Raw genomic sequence first — 10,850 nt, forward strand, 5'->3', positions numbered from 1 at the left:
TTTCAACCAGGTTCTTAAACTCATTGCAGAATCCATCAGCATGGGAATCAGTAGCTGCAGACGAGCACGGCCCACCACCCAGATGATTTAAAAGGGCATCAATTATACCGGTGCCCAAGAAGAGCAAGGTTACGTGCCTCAATGATTATCGACCAGTGGCACTATCGTCTGTGGTGATGAAGTGCTTTGAGAGGTTGATCAGGGTGCAAATCAACTTCTATCTCGACACCTGGACCCACTGCAGCAATCTCTCCTCGTCAGAGGATGAGGTGACCTTAAAGTTCCAACGACGAAGACAGGAAGAAAACGGGAGGAAAAGAGAAAGGCCACGCCGATTGTACCCCAGCCCGAGGAGACCAAGAGCAGAGCAGCGGCCGAGGGGATCCAGCCCCAGAACATCGGGAGCAGTGCAGTGCAGCGGCCAATGGGCCCCAGCTCCGGGATACCAGGAAGAGTGAATCAGCCACCCCAGCTACAGGAGACGGAGGGGGTGGTGCGCCCAGAAGGAGGTGGAACAAGTAGGTCCCCCCCAACGACACCTCTGGTTACGCCACAGGAAACCCACCTCCTTGAGGATGCCGGCATCCAATACCTGAGCCCAGGAAAGGTGAGGCAATTCACCAAAGCGGTGGGCATGAGGGGACAGAGAATGGTCAATGGAGCTGGAACTGACATCCTTAAACGTGTGCAGTGTGAAGAACACTGCCCGATGTGTAAATGCCTTGCAGTACCTGGCCAAGGTCAAAGCAGACTTTTCTCTAGGAGTGCGGGCTGTCACACCTCCGCTGCTATCAGAGGTGGTCGCGATGGTGGCCCCACGGACTGTCGCGCTTCCGGCCTGGGGATCTTGCTGCGGGGAGGGAACTTCACCATCACTGAGGTCAGGGAGGTGGTTGGGGGGGCGTCTCCTCGTGGTGGATGTTATGTACCGTGTTTCTCTGCTCCGGCTGATAAATGTGTATGCCTCACCTGTGCAGAGCGAGCGGCTGGCCGTTCTCCAGCAGCTCCCAGTGCTGTTGGCCACGTCCCGGCAGCTCGTTCTGGCCGGTGACTTCAACTGCATCATTGATGCGGCTGGACGATCCGGCAGTGCCGTTAACAGACTGGACAGCACCTCCAAGCTCCTGCTGGAGACGGTAAAAGACGCAAAGCAGCACAACGCCTTCAGCGACCATGCAGGTGGGTTCCAGCCACGTTTCACCTGGTCCAGATCGGACGGTTCAGTCCGGTCCCGGATCAACTTCGTCTTCACGACAAAGGCCGTCACGGTGAGACACACCGACCTCACACCAGTGTTCTACTCTGACCACTGCCTCCTTCAGGCTTCCTGCCACCTACAGTAGGACCAGAAGGCAGGCAGAGGGACGTGGAAGTTAAATATGAATCTGTTGACCCCAGAGAACGTTGAGGAGCTAAAGAGGGACTACGCATGTTGGAGAACGGTGAGGCCCCTCTTTGACTCCCCGACACTCTGGTGGGAAGCAACCAAGGAGAACATTAAGAGGTTCTTCATAGTTAAAAGGGTTCAGAGAGCAAGACAGAGTCAGAGGGAATTGTGCCAACTCCAGACAGATTTGCAGCAACTGCTCCTTCTGCCGTCGAGGGGGGTGGTTGTGAGGGAGGAACTTAGAGAGGTGAAGGACCGGCAAGCTCGGCTCTTTACCTCTGAATCCTCCAAGATCATCTTCCAATCCAGGGTCTGGAGCAGGATGAGACGTGCTCACGCTTCTTCTTCCATAAGGTTCACAGGGGGAGCTCTGTGATCAACAGCCTTAGGGAGGAGGACGGCTCGGTAGCATCCTCACAGACAGACATGCTGAGAATCTGCAAATCCTTCTACACGGATTTGTATGACACAAAGGCCACAGACAGCACCGCCTCCCAGAACTTCCTGTCTTCTATCACGGAGGTCTTGGAGGACAGCAAGCGGGAGAGTCTGGACCAACCACTGACCCTAGAGGAGCTGACTGGCTCCATCCGTTCCTTTGATTCGAGTAAAACTCCCGGAAGCGATGGCTTACCGGCCGAGTTGTATTCGGCTCTGTGGGACTGGGTGGGCCCGGACCTGCTGGAAGTGTACAACGACATGCTTCTAGCCGGCAGCATGTCAGACTCCAAGAGGAAGGGCAGCATCACCCTAATCTACAAGGGGGAGATGAAAGATATAAAGAATTGGAGACCCATCACATTGTTGAATGTAGATTACAAGTTCCTGTCTAAGGCCATCGCCAACCGGGTCAAGTCTGCTCTGGGACAGGTGATCCACCCGGACCAAACCTGTGCTGTACCTGGCAGGAAAATCTCAGACAGCCTAGCGCTGCTGAGAGATACCATTGCCTCCGTGCAGGACAGACGGGTGGATGCCTGCCTAGTCAGCTTGGACCAGGAGAAGGCCTTCGACAGGATATCGCACACGTACATGAGGGACGTGCTCTCCAAAATGGGTTTTGGGGAGGGAATCCGAAATTGGATCAAACTGCTCTACACCGATATCTGTAGTGCAGTCCAAATCAATGGGTGGGAATCAGACAGTTTCCCTGTAAGGTCTGGAGTCAGGCAGGGTTGCCCTCTCTCCCCTGTCTTGTTTGTCTGCTGTATTGAACCTTTTGCCGAGACCATCAGGAAGGATGCGAGCATAAGAGGAGTGACATTGCCAGGCAGTGTGGGGCACTCGTCAAAACCTCCCTGTACGTGGATGATGTCGCCGTCTTCTGCTCGGATCCAAGGTCAGTCCGCAGATTGATCAGCATCTGCGACCAGTTTGAGTCGGCCACGGGAGCCAGGGTGAACCGCAGGAAGAGTGAGGTCATGCTCTTTGGCAACTGGCCCGACCGATCTTCCGTCCCCTTCACCATCAAGCCTGACTTCTTAAAGGTGCTGGGAATCTAGTTTGGGGGGGCTGAGGCGTGTAACAAGAATTGGCTGGAGCGGATAGCCAAGGTGGGGAGGAAGCTGGAGCTGTGGAGGCAACTCTCCATAATGGGAAAAAATTCATCAGGTGTGAGGTGCTCTCGGGGCTGCTGTACTTGGCACAAGTGTGGCCTGTCCCTCCCTCCTACACCACAGGGGTCACCCGGGCCGTCTTCCAGTTCATCTGGGGGTCGAGGATAGACCGGGTGCGACGGGCCACAATGCACAAGTCAGCAGACAACGGGGGTAAAAGCGTGCCCAACGTCGCCCTCACCCTGATGGCCACCTTTGTGTGTGGCTGCATCAGGCGGAGTGTAGAGCCAAGGCATGTGGGCACTAAGTGTCACTACCTGCTGAGGTTCTACCTGTCCCCGATGTTGCGAAGGATGGGCCTGGTGTAGATGCCACGCAATGTGCCAGTCAGCTGGACATTGCTGCCCCATCTGTCGTTTGTGGAAAGGTTCTTCCGGACCAGCACTTTTGACCACATGTCCATCGGGCAGTGGTCAGCACGGAACATCCTGCGGGCACTGCAGGGAAAGGAATTGATGGATCCGGTGTCATGGTTCCCAGAGCAGACTGCCAGAACTAACCACCAAGCACCAAGACCTGGCTTCGCTGGTGGTGAGGGGAGCCCTCCCAGTCAGATCCTTCCTGCACCGTCGGAACCTCACTACCAGCGCACGCTGCCCCCTTGACAGCTGCTATGGAGAGGAGACGGTTGCTCTCCTCTTCGCAGAGTGTGGATTTGCAAAGAGAGTCTGGAGAAGTATGCAGGGATCCCTGGCACGCTGGTTGTCGAGAGATATTAACTTGCAGAGTGTTGATCATTATCTTTCGCATCTCCTTGGATACTTTGCCTCCAGAGGAGTTTTCAATAAGTAGAAACAGATAAATATCACAAGTAAAGCAGGGAAGAAATTAATATTTTTAGCTGCCGGGGCAGGTACGGATTGGTACAAGCACAGATGTGGTTGGCTCTCCACTCCGCTCTGGCCCACTTGCAAGGTGAGGGCATATTGCCCTGTAGCTATGTGGCTGGCCTGACTATTTGAGAGGGCATCGTTGGGTCTGAAGTCATGCATAGGTCAGACCATGTGAGGATGGCAGATGTCATCTGTTGAAGAACATTACAGAACCAGAGGGTATATTACGCCATTTCATCCTTACTGTGGTCATCTTTTGTTTTAATTAACCATGATAGGTATCCTACTCGTCTGAAGAAAGAACCTGACCCAAAACGTCACCAATCCATGTTCTCCAGGGATGCTGCCTTTGCTGCTGAGTTACTCCAGCTCTTTGTGTCCTTTTGCATAAGCAGCGCCTGTAATTCATTGTTTCCACTGCCGGAGCAGCTCTCTGTCCTCTTGTAAGCTGAGCTGCTTCCAATGAGAAGTAAAATTGTAAGCTCAGGAAATTGTGTGTGATAATGACACACAATTGTGTTGGGGGTTGGTGGGAGGGAGTGTTGGTCTTTGAAAAGGGCAGAACAAGTTACCCAATAGGCTCATGATTTGGTATCTGCAGCTTTATAAATACAGGAACATTTTCATTTTACTCAGCAGCTTTATCACAATAAGGGGGTTCACAAAAGGCTTGATGGCCAATAAGTTCCCAGCAAGTTACATGTTTGGGCAGATTATTAAAATGCTTGTGAACAGCCAAGTTTGAAGGAGCAGATGAAAGGAGGTCTGACATTCAGAAAGGTATAGGGAGGGGACTATAGTGCTTCGCCTACTAGTAGCAGATGTTGACCAGCATTCAGCAAGGCCTTTAAAGTTCTACATGATAGGCTGTTTTGGAAGATCAGATCACATGGGATCCAGGGAGAGCTAGTTAATTGGTACAGAATTGGCTGCATGGTGAGAAGCAGTGAGTGGTGGAAGGATGTCTATTTTGGATTGTTTTGGAAGTGCTCAGGATCACATGGGAATCTTGAGGTAGAGGACTCAGTTACATTCAAAAGTTTTTTTTTCATACAGAATTGGCTTTTAGTATGGTTAAAAGCTGTTTTTAGTGGTGGAAGGTGTGTTTGTGTGGGGGGTGGGGGGTTTTGGATCCCCCAACATCGGGTGGCAACTTCTTTTCAGTGCTTCGAGGACTGCTGTGCCTTGGATCGCAGACCTAATCTTGATGTAGAAGGACCGGCACCTGAAGCATGTCAGTGTTGGTACATTCAACTGAAGTTTTGTGGATTTCCCCTGGAGGGGAGCTTCGACCGCAGACTGCGGTGCTTCCGGCTGCGGCACGGCAGGTACTTTTTTTTTGCGGCCTAGAAAGCCGCGGTCTCTTTTCTGTAGTATGCTTTAATTTGGACGCCCGCAGCAACGGCTGCAGTAGAAAAAATGGAGGAGGACTGGCCAAGTTGCCTGTGATGAATGCTGATGTTAAAATTTTAGCGGTCTGCTGGCAACCCCAAATTCCACCGACCTTGGTTGTGTGGCAATTAAATTATATCTATCTATCTATCTATCTAACTGAAGTTTTGTGGATTTGTAGAAATTGCAGGAAGTTTTTTTTTAGAAGAGTTTTCTGTAGTATGCTTTAATTTGCTGCAGTAAAAATTAATTTGCCTGTGCATGGAGTTAATTATAGCGGTCTCTCCAGTGGGTTGGTGATGCAGTTGATGGAAATACTGCCTCATTGCTACACAAGCTGGGTTATTCCTGACCTCCACTGCTGCCCATGAGGAGTTTGCAGGTTCTCTACAATTGTGTAAGTTCCATTTCCCTCTCAAATCACAAAGATATACAGGTTGGTAGGCGAGTTGTACTTAGTGGTAGAATCGGGTTTGGATTTGATGGGTATATGAGAATATTAACAAAAAATAGTAGAGATGGGTGTTTGATGGTTGTTTCTGTGCAGTAATATTCTATGGCCATGATATTTTAGCTCTACAATGAGGACTAGATAGGAATGGTACATAAAAGCATTACCGAAGAGCTGCCTGAAATTGATTGATTGAAAGATACAACATGGAAACAGGCCCTTCGACCCACCAGGTTCATGCCAACCAGTGATCACATCGAAATAGTTCTATGTTATCCCACCTTTCACATCCACTTCCTATACAAAAGGAGCAATTTATAGAATCCAGTTAATCTACAAACCTGCTCATCTTAGAGGTATGGGCAGAAACCAGAGCACCTGGAGGAATCCCATGTGGTCACATGGAGAATGTGTAATCTCCACAGAAATGCACCCAGGGACAGCATGGAACTTGGGTTTTGGGCGCTGGGAGGGACCAGCTCTACCAACTGTGCATCGTTAAATACATTTGGTATTTGATGGTACGAATTGTGAGAGCAATCTAAGAAGATAATATCTGAACTGCAAGGCTATCCGATGTGATTTTTATTTAATCCATTTATTTATTCAGCCTACCATCATATGGAAGCTGAGCATTGTAAAACGATAATATTTGGAAAATAAACTATAGAAACAGTTCAACAACACCTAAGTTATTTGTTCAATGTAGGCCTATCCCTATTTTACTATGGATGTATAAATGACAATCTTAAAATTATGTTTTCTGAATGCATTCTGATATCTTGAATTAGTGACGCTGTCTACTTTATTTTTATCAATAGGATGTGACAACGATAGAAAGAATGTCAAGTTGCCCAGATGAGATGTGAGTACAGAATAATGTTATGCTTTATGTCTGTATGGTGAAATAGTAATATATTGAATTGGTAGAATATTGAACATGAATAATATCTTTAATTCAAATGATTTTTCATACATTACTGTTTTAACTACTTTGCTTAAATTACGCTTTTGCACGTTTGCTGTCTGGAAATGAATTATCCAATTATTGAAATTAAACCACTTTAAATTAACATTAGTATTTGGAGGGTTTTGTGCAGTTCCAGTCATCTCATTATGGGAAGGACATGAAGGCCATAGTGAGGGTACTGATGAGGTTTACCTAAGATGCCATCTGGATTAGAGAGAATTGGCTACAAGGAGCGGTTTGACTAATTTGAACTGTTTACTCTAGAGAATTGATAGCTGAGGAAGATCTGATAGAACTTAATAAAATTACGATAGGCATAGATACGGTAGATGGTCAGAATCTTTTTTCCCAGGCTGGAAATGTCAAATACTGCAGGTTATAGCTTTAAGGGAGAAAGCTTAATAAGATGTACAGGGAGAGTTTTTAACACGGAAATGTACTGTAGGTGCTTGGAAGCTTTCAGATTGGCACATGAATTTGCAGGAAATGAAGGGATATAGATCACGTCCAGGCAAAATTAGTTTGATTTGGTACCATGTTCAGCACATACATTGTAGGCTGAAGGGCCTGTTCCTGTGCATTACTGTTCTATGCTCTATTATTGGGCACATTTGGATTTCTATGTACAGTTAACTTCCAATTAATCAGGAACGGAGTACATCAGAGAATAAACTAAACTCACTGCCTATTGCTGAAATAATTTGCAAAGAACAAGGGAGACACAGTGGTGCAAAGGTAGAGTTGCTGCCCAACGGTGCCGGAGCCCCGGATTTGATCCTGATTGTGGGTGCTATCTGTACAGAGCTCATACATTCTACTGTGACCACGTGGGTTTTCTCCGGGGGTTCCAGTTTCCTTCAACACTCTAAAGACGCGTAAGTTTGTAGGTTGATTGGCTTTGACAAAATTGTAAATGGTCCCTAGCGTGTAGGATAGAAGTAGCATACGGTGCGGCACTTTGATTATAAATGAATAGAACATCCATTTTTAATGTATTTCTGCGTTATTAACAAACTCGCTGCCATTTATCATGTAAAAGCCCAGTATATTAAAAAGCTACTGTTTTGAAATATGCAACTGTAAATACTGTACTTTTATAACATATATGGAAAATATATTATCAATTTTGACGCACAATTTTGTTTCAAATTAAGAATCCCAGCTTGTGGAAATGTTAGGATTTAATTTTAAATACATATGAAGTCATGATGAGCCAGTGGCTCTGTAATGGTCAAACCATTTTTCTAAAGATAGACCCAAAAAGCTGGAGTAATTCAGAGGGACAGAAGGAATGGGTCGAGACCCTTCTTCAGACTAGACCCGAAACATCACCCATTCGTTCTCTTCAGAGATGCTGCTTGTCCCGCTGAGTTACTCTAGCATTTTGGGTCAACGGTTTAAACCAGCATCTGCAGTTCCTTCTTACACAAACCATCGTTCTAATCTGACTGCAGAGCTCAGTGGGTGTGCTGCCTCTTACTAATGCTGTTATCTGTAGATTGAAGCCCAGAAAGCCTTGGCAGCAAATGTTCTCAGAAGTGTTTGGCACGCGCTGGAAGATCGTGTGGTTCATCCCATTCAGGCAGAGGCAACCGCTGCGAGCCTCCTACCATCACGCCAATCACGTTTAATAGATGGAAGCTGCAAAGAGGAGTCCTCCTGTGTCGAAGTACTTAGCAACCTATCAGCAGTACTCCCATCCTCTCATTCGGTTTTGAAACCTGACACTTATTTTCCTAGCAACAGTAATGCCTTCTAAGTAACATTCCTGACAGCATTCTTTCTCTGTTAATGGCCACTGTAGATTATATTTCAAGGTCGTCAAGAAGTACTGGACACAACCCTTTGAATGTACCACTATTGTCTTGGAAATATTTATAGTTAAAGTGGGGATTATGTTTATTAAATAGGACTTCTCCCACCAATTTTGGGCTGATTTGTATCAGAAGATTACTCGGACGACCATTTTGGTCAAAACACAAGAAAATGACTGACTTTCATTTTCTTCTCGCGTTTTCTTTAAAATATGAATATTGAAATGTTTTTGGTCTGTGTAAGATTACAGTAATATTGTAAAATTTGATTTATACTGAATAATAAGTCTCATTTTGGATGTGGAAATTATTTTACTTGAAGCAGTTGCAACCTATGCATTGCTTACACTATGCAGGCCACTAAACTATGTTTTAAGGTCACATGCTAGACCAAGAAATATGTTTTAGATTACAAGTTTGGATGCTTTCTTAAAAAAAAAAAATTAGTTCTGGTTTTAAAATATATATTTTTAAAATGTGTCGCTTCACATGTTGTTTTTAATGTTTTGTGCATTATTTCTGCAGTTCATTTTATACCAATATTTAATTATTGTGTGCAGTGTTGTTAACCTGGCTGTCTACTGTTTGTTACTGTTGAGTGTTACAAGGTAATTTCTTCTGTATAAAGGAAACACACAATTACTGGAGTAAGAATCTTAGTGTATTGTAATTAATAAGGATGATGTGATGTCGGATGTATCAGATTGGGTGGTTAATTATTATGTAACATGGCCAATCCTGTGGGAAGTAGGTTACAAGGTAGCAATTCAAAGTGAAAAATTGTTTTATCAAGTGCCTATAATTTAATGACTTTTATCATTTGGCTTGTTCTGAACAGGACCAAAGATGTTATTTAACTTAGGACAAGCGCAAATGGTAAATCAATATTTTTTAGCAAAGCCTGCTGTAACTTGTTGCCGTGACTGTTGTATCCTAATGATTGGCCTATAGATCAATTGTGATGTTTCTGTAATAATCGTGTTTTTTTTTAATTTGTGAAAATTGTGATATATCTTTGTTTGATTATGGAATATGGAGTAAACACTCTTTACAATGTTGTGTGTACTGCGGAAGAAAATTAATTCCCATCCTCTAAGTGGTAAATTCTTGAATGAAACTAAGATATACTGATTCTAGGCATAGCAGTGATACTGAGAAAACCAGGAGTTAAGGAACAGGTCAGGATAAGCAGGCAGGTCAGTCTGCTCTGCAAACTGTGTACAATCTCGACTTTGTTCACAACTTCAAAACGTTTATGTTAAAACACTTTGGTATTTGATTAAAACACCAGTAACTAAGAGTTTGATATAGCTAAGCTAATGGAATCAAGAGATATGGGGAGAAAGCAGGAACGTGGTACTGATTTTGGATGATCAGCCATAATCATGGCCATGCTGGCTGAAGGGCCAAATGGCCTACTCCTGCATCTATTTTCTATGTTTCTAAATATTGAATTAGGTCATGTTTTTCCTATATTTCCAACTCTTATGAAGGTGCTATTTTGAGTTGAGGAATAGATTACAGGTAGCAACAATTCTGCTTCTTCTTCTATTCGTGTCCATCTTGTTACAAATGTAACACTGTCACTGTCATCGTCTGTCCAGAAAAGGACACAAGCTTCTGCTGACAATCAGTGGAAGCCATCACTTGTCTCAATAGATGATGGTGGTAGCAGAATTAGCTCAGGATAATTCCAGCCCCGTGACGTGGACGCTTCTGCTTTGGGGCCAGCAATTCTGTTGAATCACTCTTCACAAAACCTCACCCCATTTGGCCCATGCTTGAGTACCAGGTTGGCTTCATGATATACATTCCTCCACGTGTATGAGAATTGAAGTGAGGACCAAATGCAATTGATTCTGCTCACCTATTTTGTTCAGTGACATAAATATAATTTGCTTATATTTATGATAGATTGTGCATCTAATTGTGAACCACCTGGTCCCGACGGTTCTGAGAGTGTTGTTCCAGATTTACTCACCGGAGTCATCCTAGGCATCGGCTTATCTGAAACAGTCCGTCTCAGTCAGTGATACAATTGCACAAATTGCACCAGCTAAAAGAAGACATGAGGTTGCTTTGGCAAGTAAGGTGAAAGTAAATCCAAAGGGTTTCTACAGCTATATTAATAGCAAAAGGATAACGAGGGATAAAATTGGTCCATTGGAGAGACAGAGTGGACAGCTATCTGCAGAGCCAAAAGAGATGGGGGAGATATTGAACAATTTCTTTTCGTCGGTATTCACCAAGGAGAAGGATATTGAATTATGTGAGGTAATGGAAACTAGTAGAGTAGCTATGGATACTATGAGTTTCAAAGTAAAAGAAGTACTGACACTTTTGAAAAATATAAAAGTGGATAAGTCTCCAGGTCCTGACATTATATT

At 45.0% G+C, this 10,850-nt stretch overlaps 1 protein-coding gene across 6 annotated transcripts in view; it reads left to right on the forward strand.

Moving 5' to 3' along the window:
* The window catches only part of zdhhc21 (zinc finger DHHC-type palmitoyltransferase 21), a 64,325-nt gene extending 54,804 nt beyond the window's left edge, over nucleotides 1–9,521 (forward strand). For all 6 annotated transcript variants that reach the window (XM_055632577.1, XM_055632580.1, XM_055632581.1 and 3 more), the window contains 2 exons: nucleotides 6,501–6,544; nucleotides 8,148–9,521. In XM_055632577.1, the coding sequence (XP_055488552.1) occupies nucleotides 6,501–6,544; nucleotides 8,148–8,280 (177 nt within the window). In that variant the 3' untranslated portion in view covers nucleotides 8,281–9,521. The remainder of the gene's footprint in view (nucleotides 1–6,500; nucleotides 6,545–8,147) is intronic.
* Nucleotides 9,522–10,850: the final 1,329 nt, after the last annotated feature.

This window comes from Leucoraja erinacea, chromosome 3, assembly GCF_028641065.1.
Source record: "Leucoraja erinacea ecotype New England chromosome 3, Leri_hhj_1, whole genome shotgun sequence".
Lineage (NCBI taxonomy): Eukaryota > Metazoa > Chordata > Chondrichthyes > Rajiformes > Rajidae > Leucoraja > Leucoraja erinaceus.